Below are 17,851 nucleotides of genomic sequence, written 5' to 3'. Positions count from 1 at the left end.
GGGGAAAAAAACAAGTCAGAAAAAAACAGCTTGTTGCTTGTCTCTCTCTCACTCTCTTAAAAAATACATGTGACATATAATGTAATTGCAAGGAGGTATTTCTGCAGTCTATTGATTACTAGATGGTGGAAAAGGGGTGGGATTAAATAAGCTTATGCTTCTTCCCGCTCCTTTTTGAACATTAAAGTTATTTGTAGTTGTGGTTGCTCATTTTGCTTTGTCTCTGTTTAATTCTATGTTGTTGTACTTTTTCAACATGTTCAAAATAAAGATTCAATTAATCAATAAAAAAATATTGACTCATTTTTGACAATTTCTATTTTGCCCCACCCTCCCAGTTTTCTCTTTACACTCTTCATTTTGTTCCTTTTAATAAAAATGAAAAAACAAACTAACACAATTTGTAAATACAGATAATCAGAAATAACCAGGGTGACTGTTGCTTAGGAGGCAAAGGTGGTCATCTGACAATTGAGAAGTTGGTAGTTCAGTCCCTGGCTGCTCCAGTCTGCATGCCAATATTCCAGCATAAGTACCTTGCATCCATTGGAGTGCAATGTGAGATGGCACTTAAGCTTAGAATAAAAACTGCTCGAATGGGCGGGTGTGAATGACACATATTGTATAAAGTGCTCAAGTAGCGTTGAAATACACTAAACCAGTCCATTTACCATAACCACCACCTTAGGCCACTCATTGGATTTATTATTTTTTTCTTGGAGTTGTTTGAGCCCATCCTTTCTTTCAGTTAGCTGTTTGTAATAGTTTGCCAAGCTCTGCAAACAAGCGTTTTAACGGCACATTAAAGAGGTTTGGGCATTCCTCGCTGCCCAGACCTCTACATTGGAGAGACCAAACAGCCACTTCACAAGCGCATGGCACAACACAGAAGAGCCACCTCCACAGGACAAGACTCAGCAGTCCATCTGCATCTTAAGGATAAAGGACACTCTTTCGAGGATGCCAATGTTCACATTTTGGACAGAGAGGACAGATGGTTTGAAAGAGGAGTGAAAGAAGCCATCTATGTCCACTGTGAGCGACCATCTTTGAACAGAGGCGGGGGTTTACGACACCAACTGTCTATAATCCATAATCCAGTTTTGAGTTCCCTCCCCAGACGCCTTAACACCCACTCACATCCTGGGCCATCTGACCTCAGGAATTCGCATGATAAGGTGGGGCCAGGTTTCACAATGAGCTCACCTGAAACTCTGGCTGATTGGGACCCACACCCAGTTTCACACCTTGGCTCAGGCGATTAGAGGATCATCAGGGGGTCCTTTTGTCCCTCTGTGGGGGGATACTCCCACTAGGTTTAAATCTGGGACTCCCCACCATTTGACCTTAGAACTGAAGAAGCTTCTCGGATGAGAGGTGAAACGTCTTCAAGTAACTTAAAGAAGTCCAGACGCTTTTCTTTGCAAGCTCCTTTGACTACGATGACCTGGATGACTGAGAACCTTCACAGACATATTTTAACGGCACACTTTGCACATACAGGTTTATTCAGATATTAATTTTAGTAATGCAAATTACAAAGTGATTTCATTTTTCTTTTAACTTGTTAACCTGCAATTGATGAAAAACAACACATATTATGAGATGTCAATTTTTGTATGAATTTTTTAAATCACATTTGTGGTTTGGTTATTTGCTGCAAAGTAAATTTGTCCAGATATTTTAGGAAAAAGTCAGCAGAGTGTTTTTTTCTGCTTTATTGCAGCATTTTATTGGGTAGGCATTTATAAAGTGGCACCATGATGAAATTACTAGTTTGTACTTCTGGTTTCATACTTCTGCATGCATTCTGACAAATGCATATATGGTGTAAAGATGTAACTAAATGGTGTAGCAAATACTACACAACTGCTGCATTTCAATTTTTTTTTTCAGTTCTTTTTCTTTTACAGGATCTTATAAAACTCTTCTCTGCTCAGTCATTCAGTGTTCAAGCTACGGTTAGATGGTGTTTACTACTGTAATTCTTGAAACTGAGAACTTTTATTTGATTATTAATCGAGTCAAAGAAGAGTTTCTTAAGCTCATTGGAATAACCTACCTAGACTTATTTGAATTTTTCTTTATTCAATTCACTTATGTTCCAAAGGAGAATAATTTTACTTTAACCAAAATTAGTTTAACAAGAGACAGAGCCTACACTTGTCTACAGTATATCTAAATAGGATAATCTTGTCTGCAAACTCATGAGTTATGATGACTATAGAATTCCACGCATTTCATGCTCCATAAAAAATGTTCTGCTTATCCCAGGACAACACTAGAGTCAGCTGCCAAAGGCTCTTAATGAGGCCACAGGTGCAAACTGTAACTGTGTTGATTAGCTGGTGACAAATTGCAGACAGCATCAGAAGCTGTGATTTAGTTGTTCTGCATCGCTGTGAAGTTCTTTCCATCTGCACTGTGTCACCACTATGGGAGGTGATAGAAGTGGGAGATGTAGAGCATGTCAAACTGTGGCAGTCACATTACTCCTGTGCTCTTTAGCCCTTTGTTTAAACTTGCAAGTGCTGGGCAAAAAAATTAAACATGAGGGATCTAGTGAGACTGCAGTGAAAGATGGAAGAAAGGGAAGCATTCTCTTTAATGGAAAAAGGCTTAAATCCCAGTCAGGACCTGCTTCTTCTGCAGCTGCCACAGGACATGCGTTGCTGCAAGTTGACTTGCATCAGTCAAGCATCACAGGCAACACTTCGCTGTTTCTGCTAATTTGATATGCTCGGTACACTTGAGGCAAAGGTTGTTGCAGTTAACTTTGTGTTGGGATATCTTTCTTCCTAAAGCAGAGAGTAGATCAAAGCTGAAGAATGACACTGCTAATGAAGCAGCATGGAGGCAATTAAACTCTTCACTACACTGTAGTGATAACAAGATGAAGCTGAAGGCCATGGGGCCTGGTGCTGCTGATCTACAACTGCACATAGGTAGAAAAAATATTAGTATGCAAAACGTTTTTTAAAAACTGTCATTGAATACTGGCATGTTTTCTCCTTCTCTCAGAAAATGCTAAACCCTTACCACTGAAGCACGTGCCTGACAGCTGTGGTTTCTCAATGCAGCAGAACGCACTGGGACTAGTTTTAAATGTCCCATATAATGCCTGCAGTGTGCTAACAGAGGTATGCTGCTCCTTTTTTTTATTTTTTATTTTTTTCTTTTAAAAGGACCTGGACTTGATGGAATGTGGTTTTCATATCTGCATTATTTGATGAATTCTATATTTTCTTTTGGTAGTTTTGAAAAAGATCTCTTCAAACTTAGAGTTGGTATAATTGCTTGATGCTAAATTTGCCAAAAAAACAAACCCAGGCCAAAACATGTTTGGTTTTTTTGTTTCAGAATGGAAGATATGTGTTGCCAATGAATTGGCGGGGGATGGCAGTTGAATTCATCTGCCCAGTTCAACAGTCCAGGAAATTTCCTTTCTCTCTCAGGCCATGGCACTTCCATCGCTCAAGACGACAAGCAAAACAGCCCTATTATCCTAATCTATATAATTCCTACTGGTATAACTATTACATGCATATGATGGCACCAGGTGCTAAAACTAACCCAACTACCACTCGCCCTCACACAAAGCCACCTGGATATTCATACCCTCTGTACTACCCATATAACTTTTATTACCCCTACTACTCCTCCTCCTCCTACTTTCTCCCAGTGAAGACCACTGTGCCACCAGCTACAACCACTGTGGCACCACCTATGGCTGTTAGACCTAGTGGCAACAAAATTCCTTCCAAGAGCCCTGCCTATTACCCTCCACATTTTCCTAATATGCACTACCTTCCACCAGTCCAACAGTTGCAAATGATCCCTGACAAAACTCAGGTTTACTACTACAACCCGGAGACTGAATATTTCTTTGGAAAGCCTTCATACCAACAAAAACCAAATTTGCCAAAGCAACCTACTTGGTCTCAATTTACCCCAGTTGCTATGCCAAGTTACCCAGCTAACCCTGTGAAACTGAGTTACCCAAGCCCTGTCAGCCCAGAAACCTCTGCAGCCCCTATAGCACCATATGTTCCATTTGACAAGCTCCCCTTTGAGCCATATGTTGTATACAAGGCTAAGAAACTCCCTGATGACCAGAAGTACATAGCCAAAGCAGGTTTTAAATCTAGATTCCAAACACATTCAGGCTTCCCTTTGCAAATTGCTTCCAGGTTTCCTCAGTAGAGGTCAAGGAGGTCCCTGACTGAATTAAGCAGAGCTGTAAGTGCTAAGGGTTTCTTGTTGGTGTGAATTTGGTAATGGTTGAATTGTTCTAAGAAAATCTTGTGTTCTCGTGGTGCATGATGATGATGATGATGATGATGAAGAAAATTAAAGATTTTTCTACTGTGAACTTGTTCTCATGTGGTTTTTTTTTTTTTTTTTTTTTCTTGTCTTTGCAAAAAAAAAAGTTGGTGCATAAATCCCATTCACCCACTGCACATACAGACCCTATTCTGTCTGCTCCTATATATTTTTACACAATGCTCTTCCCCCTTGGGCACTCCGTGACTGTGTGTACGCACTTCGCTGAAATTCAACCACACGTGACAACTGAGAGATGTGTAATGCTGGACTCTGAATCCAGACATGCTCATTGTCGTTCAGCCACTTCATTTTCTAAATGCTACTTGGAGGGTCCAGAGCTCCAGAACAAGAAATCAAGTAGATCATTCATGCAACACTGCGTGTGTCTTGCTGCAGCTGGTTAAATTATTCAATCATTTAAAGAAGTGGTTGCATCTCTTTAGCCAAGGTGAGCGTTTTGTGGTACACAGGATTTTGTGACAAAGAATTTGGATGTTTGTATCAGGCTATAGATTTATTTTGTGGCTTTGTTTAAATGAACTTAATGAAAGGATTAAAATCAGAGACTGAAATTCTACATTTTTTTAATCTCATTTTGTTATATAATCTATTTTTTTTCTATCCATGCTACCACAGGAAACATTAAGATACCGTGCATTAAATAGACTGGAACAGCCGTCGTTTAAACAAATTTTGGTCAAAGATCTGCATTCCTCTCCTGTTTATGTCTGGCTAGATTCCCGACCAGATCTCTCAGCTCCTCCTCCATCTCTAAAATTTGCTCTGCCTACTCTACTTTGTATCTTTATGGAGGACTATGATGTGGACATGGATGAGGAAGAGGAGGGAGACGTATTCACTAGAAAGACCACAACGTGCCACTGGTGGGAAGATGCACAGCATCAGGGAGGAAGACTAGGATGCATGGTAAACAGTCACAGCTGGGCAGAGGAGCTTAAGGATATCTTTGCACCACAGGCAGATCACTGTTACAGTGTAGCAAGAACCAGGCTGTCCAGCATCTCTGTGAGTGATTCACTGTGTCTGTTGTTTGATCCACACATGGAAATAAATGAGGACACTTATTCTGATGGCTACGTCTCTTGTAGCTGTTGAAGAGACTTCTCCAAATAAAAAGGAATGGGCTATAGGGAAAAAATTAAATTTGGGTAAAAGACAAGTGCAACAACAGGCTGTGTTTATTGCCATATTTGCAATATGCAGTTCTGTAACTGTTTTTATATGCATGCAGCATACACACACACACACACACACACACACACATATATATATATATATGCAGCATATTTTCCATAAGCAAAAATTCCTGGCATGGAGAGACTGAGAATATTTGGCTTGATGTTGACGAAAGAAGGAAGATGACTCAGTCTTTAGTCATTTAATCAGTGAACAACTGCACTGTGGGAACTAACTGCAAGCCTGTGTGTGTGTGCAACACTGGTTGTTTATGCACATGTGGACAAATGCGTCATGTGCTTCCTTATGCCTCTTACGGCTCATTACACTTGTACCTTTGATGTTGATGTGGGATGAGGCTGGAGGAAATTCCTCCAGAAGACAAAACAAATATAATAAATCTACTACGCTGTGTAAGGCCAATAATCAGATGTTGATCTATTAAAGAACCAGCTATTGCCTCTAAGTATTTTGTTGCATTCTCATCCATTAGGCCTTCTAGCCTAGTCCACCTGCCATTTTTTTATAGATCCAAAATGTCTGCCTCAATTTATCAGAAACACAGATTTATTATTTGTCCCTCTCCTTCCAGTAAAGGAAAGGTGAAGAGGAGACGGCAAGAGAGAGAAAATAGAGGAAGATGGAGGTACAGATAACAGATCAGGAAAGCAGTGGCAGCACTGAGCAGCTTCTTCTTTCCCCTCCCTTGATTTCTCTCTCCTCCTCTGCTTCCGTCGCCGCCCACTCCTTCCTCTCTTGCTCCCACGTCTCCCCACCCTCCCCTATCTGCTGCCTCTCCCCTTCCCGCTCTGTCATCCCTTCCTCCCACCCTCGCTCTCCTGCACGGAGCTGCGGTATAAGAGAGGGTCTCCTGGGTCTAGTTTCACTGCAGTGTAGAGGAGGGCAGGACGGCTGTTTTAGTACGATGCGCTGAAGGATGGTGCACCAAGAGAAACGCATTTACCAGGTGTGTGGATTTGTATTTGCTTGCATTTAGTGTGTGATTCTGATGGGTCTGTAGCATTTAACAAGCTATTTAAAGGTATACATGATAGGTATCCATCATGGGTGTGATGCTGTAGATAAATCAGCCGTATGGGATGAGTGGAAAAGGGAGTGGGCGTGTTCGTATGTGGTTGTGCTCGAATATATCTGTGTAATATGTATGCTCCTGCATTTGTTCAGTCAGATTTGACACAATTTTCCATCTCAGATCATTGATATCTATATCATTGTATGTTATACTATCTTTTGTTTGAATAGGAACTAAAATCTTTCTACATTTGCATTCATCATACCATGTACATTCTTTATAAGGGGTACAATTTTGGGCTTGTGGGGGTGCATGTGCTCGTGTAGTCATTTTGTTAGTAAGGAGGGCATCTGTATGTCTGAAGTGGGTGAGCAGGGGCCAGCGTTGGTTTGGAGAATGATGGCGATGAACTCATTTATGCTTTTACGTCACATCCTCATCTAAGGATGCGTCACAAAAAAAGAGGGTGTAGTGGTGTGTGTATGTGTATGTATCAGTTTTGCAGCTATTTTGAGTACAAACGCTGACACATAAGAGAAACGTGCCTAATTTTAGAAGTGTTATTCAATATATGTGTGGTTCCAAAGAGCACACACAAACTCAGGCAGCTTTAGCAGATGTTTTTGGCTCAAATCCATCATATATAAATACTTTCCCTTTGATGCCAGAATAGAAAATCATGTTGTGAGGATCCAAGGGGAAAAAATGAAATCGGTTCAAAGGGGGAGCTACAGACTGAAAGCTGAGATGAAGTGAAATAAAAGGAAACGAGATAGAAGGCTCGGGTGTGGAAGCTCAAAAGGTTAAAGGGGAAAAGAATGAGAAATACAGATGAGGGAAAGGGGGCAGAACATAAAGATCCAATGTCATTAAAGTGAAACAAAAAGTATGAAAAATGGGATGTCGGTCAAAAGAAACTAGTCACATAGGAAGAGGAAGCTGTAAAACACCAGCCCACAGTGACACGGCATTTTGAATCAGCAGCACTAAAAGAATGCAATGGAATTTTTTTAACCAGTTTAAATAGTACCTGCTGTTTTGATGATGAAATGTGATGCATAAATTAGTGAAAGAAGCCATTTATGGATGATTCACCGTCACTACAATCCTATGATTGTAATGAACAAAGATCTTTAATAAAAATGCATTCAGATGCACTGACATAACTGGATAGATACACCTATTACTTGTTTCATTCTTCAGTCTTTTCTGGGCCTGGCCTGTGGGGGGGAAAAAATTATGTGCACTGTCTCTCAGAATTGAAACAGTACGTTTCTCTGAAGTGTTAATGAGGACTGCATCTGCCAGATTCATTCGTTTAATCATTTTCTATACATCTATTTCAATACTACTGTTTACACGCATCAGATGAGAAATCCTGGACAGGCTGTCAGCTGGTAGTAGTAGCAGATAATGAATGTTTTAATACTCATATTCATACATGGAATCAAAAGTAGACGGTAGATGTGAATCCATCACATTTTCCCTCTTAATCGGGTGTAACAGGATTTATAGTTGATTAGAAGAAATGAGAGTGTCCTCTCATTTTGGTATTACCTGAATTTATGCATTTGTTTATGAATTTCATCAGTCTTCCTTGTCAATAAGCGACCCACTTGGCAAATCAAGCAGAGAGAGACGGCAGCACAGGAGCCTCGTCTGTGTTAATATTCTTTGTGCTTCCACGTTTCTCTGTTTGTGGCAGGCCCAGAGGAATGAGAGAGAGTCCATCAGGCAGAAACTTGCCCTTGGCAGTTTCTATGACGATGAGCCAGTCATCTACACCAGCTGCAGCAAGAACGGCCCTTCGTCTCGGTGCGTTTGACTGAGTGTATGTGTGAGCAAGCAGAAGAGAATGGTTCATTTTGAATAGTAACAGTAATAATGTGATAGATTGTTGGCTTTATATGTCATTCTGACTGCATTTGAACATCTTCCGAGCGCAGTGATGTACAATAAAATAAAAAAAATAAAAAAAATCACTGAAATTTGGTGAACTAACGTTCATCAAACTCATTTGGTTTCCTGAAGCTCTCCGTTCTCACAAAGCCTTTTCATATTAAAGTCTAGCTCTCATGAAAATATTTTTTTTATGTATGTATTTATTTATTTTGTTGGCCGCGTCTCTGAGATGCCAACTGTATCATGGAAGCACCTTAAGTTAACCCTTTATTTACAATAGGCCTTGTGGAGGGCCCATTTTACAAGCTCTTTCAAATGACCTTGACTCGGTTACCATTTCTGCTAGAGACAAAATTCAAATGGTTTCAGAAAGAAGAGAAGAAGAGCTTTTGGGGGGATATTTAGTGTATCATTGTAGCAAAAAGCATTCACAAAATACTGCAGTGTAAAGAAGGACATAAAATTCAGCTCCGCCTAGGTTTTATTACCTGCATTTTACATTACTGTAAGTCCTCAGCCATTTTTGGGAGAGGAAATTCAAATGATTGAATTTGTAATGAGAGTTATCTGGTGATTTTACAGAGAAAATGTACAAAATAACTCCACTTAACCTGTATTATACTTGGGTGCTAAAGGGTTAAGACCTTTACAGCCAGGAGAGGGGATTAATCATCAGATTACGTCATTTGCTGACTAACAACTGTTAGCTGAAAACTACAACAAACAAATTAGGGAGGTGGAATAGTTTTCCTTGGTAGAAATTTATCTAGAAGCAGTGACGTTCTGGAGTTGTGTGTACGTTTAATTATCATGGCTGGTTTCATACGGACTATGCAACAACAGAGGATGAAAGTGAGTCATTTAAGTCACAGACATGCAAAGTGAAAGTGAAAGCTTTCCCGGAGTGCCACAGTTATGTTTACAGTCAGTCTAAAGGGACTGACATTGGGCTATCTAGAGAGTATGGAAAGAATGGGAACGTAGAGCATGGCACTGTGGTTAACCTCTGTTGCATGATGAGCTGCCCACACAGAAACTAAGCGATGCCCCAGCTTCATGGTGGGACACAGGTCAGACATGATGTTCTCAAATCAGACAGCTCTCTTCGAACTCTGTGCCACCAACCTGCCCGTTAAATCATTAAATAATAAAAATAAAAGGACAGTGTAATATTTTTTTAAATATCAGAAATATCCAAATATTTTATTTTTTAAACATTAGTATTCAATGTTTTTTTTTAATTTGTCAGACTTGTTGTTTATTTTTGCAATGCAAATAAAATAAGTTGATCAGTAATTTTTTTACTTACTTAGAGAATATTTTATATCTTCTTATAAAATGTCATTGTAAATAGTACTATATTTGATAGAAATCAAATAACATACTAGTTTCCATGGAAATGACATTTCACGTCTGCAGTTTTGGATAGAAAAACATGTAATGCAACTGGAACGACTTGCATTATGACAGACTCCCCGTGGTTAACCAAAGCCGCAGCACTTACATCAGTACTCTTTCTCTAAGTGACACCAGTTGACCTCCAGTAGCTTTTTGGCTCCCAACTTTTTTTTTTTCCTTTTTCCCACAATACCCTTTAGTTTATGTCACACAGTGGGGCTGTCCTTCGTTACTGTAGATGTTTGAGAAAGTAGTTTCGTCAGCTTGCGAAAGAAGAAGTAATGCCTGACACAGTTATCCACAGCTACAATTGGTGGAATTGAGCATGTGACCCCCTCCCCCGTTGGAGGTAAAGGTGTAACGGGGTGTAGTTTAGGGTGGAAATTCCAAAAAGAGTTAGTGAGGTGTTGTTTAAGTAATTGTTTTTGTCTTAGTGTAGGGGAAGGTTACTTTGGGTTGTTAGGTTCTTTCAGTATCATGATCTGGAATTGAATAAATGGTGTTTTGAACCCTTGGAAAGGCTGAGGTTAAGGTTTTTTTTTCCTTCACTTCTGTATAAGAGATGTTACCGACCATTTTTAAAGACCTTGTTTATGAAATGGGAAAAAGAGTCTTTGCCCACATTGTTGTAAAGTCGGATGAATTGTTTCATAATGAATACTATCCTAACCTGCTGTGTGACCTAAAGTAACAGAAATCTGAATAAATAAAAGGCTTTATGCTTTACTATGCTGTTTCCATATCTGTGATTAAATCTTTGGATCTAGCTAAACAATTTTTGGGATGTGCCAAAAATTCCAATATGGAGGAACCACTGGAAATATGAATATATGCAGAAATTCAAAGTCAGTGGGCAAACATTTTACCTTGATTGCGATTAATTAATTAGGTTTTTTATTGTAAATATGCTGCTAAAATAAATGTTTAATATTAATTAAAGCTTGAGCAGTTAGCTAATGTAATATTGTTGTGCTCCAAGTGTTGAAATATACTGGCGGTATTTCTGTTTGTCGCTTCAACCACTTTTCTCTCAGTTTTCTTCTTTTTGTTTGAGGTTGACTCTCCTGTAGCCAAAAATGTCTCCAAATAAGGGACACATTAATTTTATTTGGCCCTATGTTTAACTTTTCCTACATGATGCTTCCATGTGGCAGACTGGACAGGGCAGAGTGTGCTTTAAACGAATTCTGTATTGACAAAAAAATAAAAATAATTTTAAAAAATAACCGACATTCGTAAGATTAAATCAGTTAGAGGTTCTAAATGTTGGTTTTGGTTCATTTTAGGTGAACTGACCAGCCCAAACCAATGTGTACCCAAACTGCATCACTGACATGTGAATCCAACAAATGTCAACAAAAATGAATTAATTTGGTCCAAAGTATCATGTGAATTATTGTTAGCCAATTTCGCATTCAGGTGTTAGCCAGCAAAAACAGTTGATTAGATTAATTATGAGTTAATATGAGAATGAATGTGTGGACCACGCCATTGTAATGAAGCAACATCTTGGGAAGCTTTAACAGCTGGAAAAATCAGGAAATTTTTGTTTTGCTACACTGAGTTACAGACTTCAAAATTCAGATACATTGACAGGCAGGACACCAAAGCGTAACACATAGCAAGATTAAATAGGCCTGTAGACTTAGCTAAGCATCAAATGAAATAACTCAAACATAACCTTTATTGTCTGATTTTCACTTTTTCAAATGCATTTATAAGTTTTGCCCTAAACAAATGAAAACAAAGAAAATAGACAAGAAACTAAACAAATGCAAATGACTTTTTGTGTTGTGGTGTAAAAATCCAGTTGGTCTTCCTCAGAATCACAACTCATAAGCAAACTGTGAAACTTTCTTCTGACGCTGTCTTTTTTTTTTTTTTTAAGTGACTGTTTTCACTAAGCGGAAGAGAATAGATGAACTGTTTTCACTCTTTGCCTTACCACTTTTCATGCTTATATGCATTTTAAATGGTGTTTGCTTCTTGTGTGCAAACAGCATTGGCCTGTGCTCTCTAATGTGTGATTCTGACTAAAACGGGTGCGATCTGAGCGCCTCTGAATATTGCATTTGTGTTCTCAGGCTGCAGAGTGGGGTGAACCTGCAGGTGTGTTTTGTTAATGACAGCAGCAGCGACAAGGACAGCGATGCTGAAGACAGCAGGACAGAGACCAGCCTAGACACACCGCTGTCACCTGTGGTATGTGTCCGAGTCTCTCTGTGTCACCATATGTGGGTTTTATGTGTGTTTCTGTTCCACTCCACTCGTGAGGTGACCGCAGTTGTTGTTGCATCACAGTATCGCTCACTTCCTATACAGAGTAAGCAGAGCTCATCTCTGTCGGACCGGGATACTGGAGAGGAGGATTCAGATCCTTTAGATGACTGCGGTGGGTTTTGGCGAGTGCAGCGAAGGCTGCAAGAGGAGGCCCGGGTGGCGTTGGCTTTGGCTCGACCCATGGCCCGCATGCAGGTGGAGGTAGAGAGGCAAATTCAGCTTCACAGACGTTCACCTGTGGCTGACTTGGTGAGTCAGAGGGGTTTTATGCACAGAGGTCTTAATTCCCTCTTCCATGGAAAATTCAACGTAGGAAATTATTAAGGGCACTAAAATATCAAGGAAAATAAAGTGAAAATGGAATGTAAGTTGGTGTTTCAGTAAATATGACATAATAAAACTACATAGGCACATGAAGAGGTCAACACTCAAGTTTTTATGTGTACGTGAGACGTGGGTGCATGTTACCATGAGAAAGCCCCTGAAACTGGTGAACAGACGTGTTGCAAGTTGCAGTTAGAGGCTGCGTCATGTAAAAATCCAGAGATCCAGTTGATTAATAATCAACAACACTTTTTAAGTCTTTATTTACACTCAAATGTTTGACACATTTTGACGTGCAGTAATTTCCCGTCTGTGTGTGCTTATACGAGCAGCTTCCCCATTTGCCCCACATCAGTGAGGGTTTAATGAAGAGGAATCTGAGGCAAGGGGACATGAGAGACATGAGTCTTGGACAGCTGCAAGTCATCACGAATGATTTGCATTCACAGATTCAGAGTGAGTAGATGACTCACGCATAAAGACACAAATTAGTTATTAAAAACCAAGCCAAAAGCCTGATCTGTACTTTATCAGATTTTAATATTTTTATTCATGCCATCTATGCTATTATTTCTATCAAATAAAGTATCAAAAGACATTCAGTCCACTTAAGAATTTATACGATATCTTTCGGGATTGTTTTTCTCTTCCTCACTTCCTATTTTTTAACACATTTCTGTCTAACATCATCACAACAAAAGCACACATTTGGCACGATAAAATACAATCATACAAGGGAAACAAACATTCAAAGACTGGATTTGTATCTTCAAACAGGTCTAAATGAGGAGCTGGTACAGTTGCTGCTGATGAGGGATGAGCTGCATGTGGAGCAGGACGCTATGCTAGTGGACATAGAGGACCTCACCAGGTGAACCACAGTTTTTCTCCACCTCAGCTTCTTAGCTGTCAAAGGTATTGGAAGCGCTGTCACTTCACAGTATGTCCTGGACTCACTTTAACATATTTCTTCTTGTTTGTTATGGCAGGCATGCACATAGCCATCAGCGGCACCAGCCAGAGAAAGGCATCTCTAAATAAACACCTTGTCTACACATGTGTCTGTATGCACGCCGTCCGATTTCCCACTCTACGGACTGCTACCAGTGTTGCTAATGAAACTTCATCTGTGCTCACTGTATCTGGAGAGTTGAATGCAGCATATAGAGTAGTATTAAGACACATGTGATACGTTGCGCCACATCTTAGAACCTCAAAACACAACATCTACATGTGTAAGATCACCAATTTCAGTATTGACAGATGAGTTTGTGCAGGCGTTCCACTTCCACTCAGCATGATTGTCCCCGTCATATTTCATAAAATTAGGGGAGTCGAGTTGATTCCGTCCCTGATCTTTATTTAGCACTCAATGATTTTGGCACGGCTGGGTTGGAGAGAGCACCACCATGCCTTGTGTCTCTTTTTTTTTTTTTAATGAAAAAGGATGATGAGTTGAGATCTTGAGGTCTTTTGTTTGGCTCTAATAATCAACAGGGTTCTTAGAAATGCTCTGTTCACTTGTATATCGTTCACTTCACTAAAAGCACTGTGACATTGCCGTTTATCACTCTCATTCACTATCAAGCATCACATACCTGATCTGGTATAATAGGAAACGATAAGTACTCTGTATTTGTTACATTTAAGCAACTGCTTTCCAGAAAGTTCCTAAAAAAATCTTTAAGACTCAAACCTTAATATAATTAAATAGCTGCTACAGTTTCCACCTCCTTTAAAGACATTGAGAGCTTTACTGGACAGTATTTTGACCTTTATTTGGGCAAATCTGTATTTGTCAAATGTGATGATCTGCTCAGTAGAAGACACAAAAAGTTCATTTTTTTTCAAAGTTTACACAAAGCTGTAAAAAGGAACAGGCATCTCCACACAGATAGTCTCTTAATAGAAATATGCAATTCCATTTTCTTAATTTAATAACGATCAGAGATGGTAAACACAAATGTAAAACATATATTAATAAATCGCAGCCTAAGCGTATATCTATTTTATCTGTTTCAAATGTTTATGTATGTAAATGTTAAAATATACTTTATTAAAAGGATTAACAACATGCCTTGTTGTGTTTTAGTGTTTTAATTCTAAGCTTTTTAAGAATGTCATTTAACACAAAGTCACTTTTTTCTATTGCTTGATTCATGAACACATGTATTCTATAATGATTGTAAAAAAAAAAGACCAGAAAAAAATGATTCCGTAATAAATGTTTCAAGTGTGTCGACTTTCATGAGATTTATTTTGCTTTTTTTCTGAATTTGCAAGAAGAAAAAAAATCCACACGTTCCAAGGAAAGCATCACGCCTTGACACTGCAACTGAATGACTGCAGGCTACACAAGGAAGGAAGCGAGGGCACCGTCTAGTTTCTATTCACATTCACACTTTCACATGTGATGTGTTGACACTTAAGTTTTGTAAGGACTTACCGCCAGCAACGGGGGAAAAAGCCGTGGTGACAAAAATAACCTTGGTTAGTGTTACATAGTTACAACCAGTGGGAAAATAATCTATAGCAAAAACTAATGATCACTTAACTGTTTATTATAAGCCTTCATTATACTTTTTTTCTCAAAATTTGGGACATTGCTGTTAAAAAAGCCCAAAAATGGGACAGTAAAATTAAATCAATGCAATATTACAAAACAAAGTATCTCAGGAAGTACACACACACACACACACACACACACACACACATATACATATATACATATATATATATATATATATATACTGAATAAAATGTGACCATTTAGAGTGGTTTTGGGGGGGGGTTTCAGTTTTTTGTCACATAAAAAAATGTTTCAGCCTTTTTCTTTTATTATTTTTCATCCTTAAAAGGCTATATAAGTTTAGTTGTGATTAATGATATCTTAGATGCGATCAATATTTTGAGAAATATTAGACGTAACTGTGCACAATCAAAGTTTAAAAGAGCATATGTGATGAACTTTCAATATGTTTTCTTTGGTAATCGAACAATGAACAGACATTAGTTTCAGCAAACCACGGTTATATGGTGAGAAAGGAAACTACACAATTTTGAGCCCACACTTTCAACTTACAGTGGATCTGCTCCATTGATGCAGGGAAATCCCTGCATCAGTCTGAATATAAAACACTGCTCAGCCAGACACAGTCAAAGAACACAGCTTACCACTCTGAACCAAGATGCCCCTCATCAAGCTCTGTGAGTATAACGTATCATGATTGAAGAGTCTAATCTTCCAAGAGATATTTTCCAGTTATCTAATTTTTCTCTTTTTTTTTTTCTAGACTTCACTCCTGCACTGCTGCTCCTAGTGCTCACTTGTCCTTTATGGCAGATCAGCCAATCTGTGCCACTGATGGGAATGCAAGACTCCTGTGTATTATACGCAAGAACACTGCTCCAGAACATCACGGATGTACTCAACCAGGTAGGCCTACAACGAATGCAAATCCACAGGGTTTTTTTCTTACAGTTTACATTTTATTAAATATTACTTGTCCTCAAACAGAAAACCCTGTTTAGTGGAATTGACTGCACGAAGCAGAACATGGAGCTGTACAAAAAAACCAGCACACCATCAGCGTGTGCACCACAGGTACCCACTTTAAATACCAGATTGCTTCCATTTTGTTTCAGGATACATTGTGAAATGGAAACAAGACGTAACAAACATTTGATAAGTCTTTTTTAGCTGTGCCTCTGATGACTTAACTGGGTTTCCCCCACAGGGATCAGCATGCTCAGAAATCACTACATCAGGATTTGACCAGGTAGGTTTTTGTGCCACTTCATCATTTTTTTTCTTTACTTTATATTCTTGATAAACATGTTAAGGTCTAGACATGGAAGCCAAATAATTCCAAGCAAATCTAAAATGATGTTTGACATTTATTGTGGTTGTGCTTGCTGTGTTTTCCGGTAGAGCTCATGTTTGAAAAACATTCGGGAGGATCTGAAGTACTATGACGAATTCCTCGCAGCGCAGCCTGTTGGTACTCTTCTGTTCAGTCTCAGGGAACTCATGAAGGTATGTGATTGTACACAATTATTATCATTTTTACTGTGATTTTACATAATTCTCAATAAATAAATGCAGACTCTTTCATAAAATTACTCTCTGAATGTTGTTTTATCGTACTGTGATTTGCCAGGGTACTAAAATAAATTTTAAAATCTTAACAAAGGAGAAATCACAAACTACCAACATTTACATTATTTATATCATATAAGAATTTTTTTGCTCTCAACAGAACTGCTTCGGAATATTTCCGGCATCAGATTCGACCTTAAGAGAGGTAAGAGATCTATTTATTTTTAAATCAAGCTTGATTTCACACTTCTTCGGGTCTTTCTCATTAATATTTTGAAAAAGAAATTTTAGGCTTGTTAGGGAAACAAAATTTAATTACATAAATGTTTCAAATCATTTATAATGTTTCTGTGTTTCTTTAAGGCTGCTGCAAACATCAGAACCTCCTTCGACCAAAGACTTCACCTCTGCAAAGTGCTGAAGGGCTTCCAGGTCCGTGCCATCACAATAAACCGAGTGATTGCGTACATGACCTCTGATGAATACACTAAATGAATCGTCACTGAGCTCCAGAACAATACTCAAGAGGCTCCAGAAAGAAATTACAGAAACTACGGTGACAGTCAGTTAATGTTGCTGTGACAGAAAACACTTCAATATACTTTAAAGTTTCATAAATTACTTAACTCATATCTTAAAATTGACGACTTATATTTAACTGTGTTTACTGACTTGAAAATGATATTTATTTATTTATTTTATTCTGGACTATTTATTTTCAAATGTTGAACGTGTTGTTATTTATTTGATTCTAAGAATCATTGAATAAATATTTTTTCCTGCATACTACCTGCTGGTTTACACTTTTTTTTGTTCACTGATTAATTAATTTATTTTTTTCATTTTAAATATGTTACAACAAGATAACTGCTTTAACTCTTTATAAGAATCTAAAGACATGGTTAGTTTACGGTCAAGCTTGAAAACAATAAAAAGCATTTGTGGACTATAAGAAAAAAATATTCCTTAATACATTTTAAACAACAAAAAAATGTAGATTGCACATTGATGGATTTTGTTTTGTTTCTTTGTTTTTGCCACAGAGCAATCACAATGCTCTATGTTTCCTATAAACATGTAGCAAACTAAACCCACCATGAAGAACATTTACAAAGAGACCACAGTATAGTGTTTGTTCACGCTTCATTTGGAAATCCCCAAGTTAAGATAATGACAGTCAGGTGACTATTATTGTCATGATAAAATAGTGACAATAAAATGCCAATAAAATGTGGTCTGATATCAAGAAGGAAAGTCAATCAGTATCTGTCCAAGGGGTTAAATTAAACTTA

General features: G+C 38.4%; 3 protein-coding genes across 5 annotated transcripts; all 3 read left to right on the top strand.

Annotated features, from left to right (window-relative positions):
- Positions 1-2,362: 2,362 nt before the first annotated feature.
- Positions 2,363-4,366, top strand: LOC102304805. 2 transcript variants are annotated; one of them, XM_042218930.1, is made up of 4 exons: positions 2,363-2,706; positions 2,808-2,945; positions 3,022-3,140; positions 3,361-4,366. In XM_042218930.1, the coding sequence occupies exons 1-4, from the start codon at positions 2,436-2,438 to the stop codon at positions 4,201-4,203; spliced, it is 1,371 nt and encodes a 456-aa protein (XP_042074864.1). In that variant the 5' UTR covers positions 2,363-2,435; the 3' UTR covers positions 4,204-4,366. The 2 variants fall into 2 exon arrangements, with proteins under 2 accessions (XP_042074864.1, XP_005912885.1); XM_005912823.3 differs by having other exon boundaries at positions 2,805-2,945.
- A 1,969-nt stretch (positions 4,367-6,335) lies between these two features.
- On the top strand, positions 6,336-14,706 carry zgc:153615 (uncharacterized protein LOC777747 homolog). 2 transcript variants are annotated; one of them, XM_005912822.3, is made up of 7 exons: positions 6,336-6,490; positions 8,262-8,371; positions 11,941-12,058; positions 12,179-12,385; positions 12,793-12,916; positions 13,238-13,375; positions 13,450-14,706. In XM_005912822.3, the coding sequence occupies exons 1-6, from the start codon at positions 6,461-6,463 to the stop codon at positions 13,333-13,335; spliced, it is 687 nt and encodes a 228-aa protein (XP_005912884.1). In that variant the 5' UTR covers positions 6,336-6,460; the 3' UTR covers positions 13,336-13,375; positions 13,450-14,706. The 2 variants fall into 2 exon arrangements, with proteins under 2 accessions (XP_005912884.1, XP_005912883.1); XM_005912821.3 differs by having other exon boundaries at positions 6,337-6,490; positions 13,238-13,331.
- Positions 14,707-15,257: 551 nt separating this feature from the next.
- Positions 15,258-17,284, top strand: LOC102303790 (interleukin-12 subunit alpha). The gene is made up of 6 exons (XM_005912819.3): positions 15,258-15,896; positions 15,978-16,064; positions 16,198-16,239; positions 16,392-16,496; positions 16,720-16,764; positions 16,923-17,284. The coding sequence occupies exons 1-6, from the start codon at positions 15,684-15,686 to the stop codon at positions 17,052-17,054; spliced, it is 624 nt and encodes a 207-aa protein (XP_005912881.1). The 5' UTR covers positions 15,258-15,683; the 3' UTR covers positions 17,055-17,284.
- The last annotated feature ends 567 nt before the right edge of the window (positions 17,285-17,851 follow it).

This window comes from Haplochromis burtoni, unplaced genomic scaffold (genome assembly GCF_018398535.1).
Source record: "Haplochromis burtoni strain Fernald_Lab_line unplaced genomic scaffold, NCSU_Asbu1 Contig_3, whole genome shotgun sequence".
NCBI classification, from domain to species: domain Eukaryota; kingdom Metazoa; phylum Chordata; class Actinopteri; order Cichliformes; family Cichlidae; genus Haplochromis; species Haplochromis burtoni.
The sequence above is the reverse complement of the archived record's forward strand: the minus strand, read 5'-3'. Positions and strand labels throughout refer to the sequence as shown.

Excerpts from the sequence above, each read along its gene's own strand:
- LOC102303790 (XM_005912819.3), top strand. The coding sequence starts at position 15,684 with ATGATTGAAGAGTCTAATCTTCCAAGAGATATTTTCCAGTTATCTAAT. Across the intron at positions 16,065-16,197 it reads CATCAGCGTGTGCACCACAG|GGATCAGCATGCTCAGAAAT; the intron begins GTACCCACTTTA and ends TTTCCCCCACAG. Across the intron at positions 16,497-16,719 it reads GTCTCAGGGAACTCATGAAG|AACTGCTTCGGAATATTTCC; the intron begins GTATGTGATTGT and ends TGCTCTCAACAG.
- zgc:153615 (XM_005912821.3), top strand. The coding sequence starts at position 6,461 with ATGGTGCACCAAGAGAAACGCATTTACCAG. Across the intron at positions 12,386-12,792 it reads GTTCACCTGTGGCTGACTTG|CTTCCCCATTTGCCCCACAT; the intron begins GTGAGTCAGAGG and ends TTATACGAGCAG. Across the intron at positions 12,917-13,237 it reads TTTGCATTCACAGATTCAGA|GTCTAAATGAGGAGCTGGTA; the intron begins GTGAGTAGATGA and ends ATCTTCAAACAG.
- LOC102304805 (XM_005912823.3), top strand. The coding sequence starts at position 2,436 with ATGGGAGGTGATAGAAGTGGGAGATGTAGAGCATGTCAAACTGTGGCA. Across the intron at positions 2,707-2,804 it reads GCATCAGTCAAGCATCACAG|CAGAGAGTAGATCAAAGCTG; the intron begins GCAACACTTCGC and ends TTCTTCCTAAAG. Across the intron at positions 2,946-3,021 it reads TGATCTACAACTGCACATAG|AAAATGCTAAACCCTTACCA; the intron begins GTAGAAAAAATA and ends TCCTTCTCTCAG.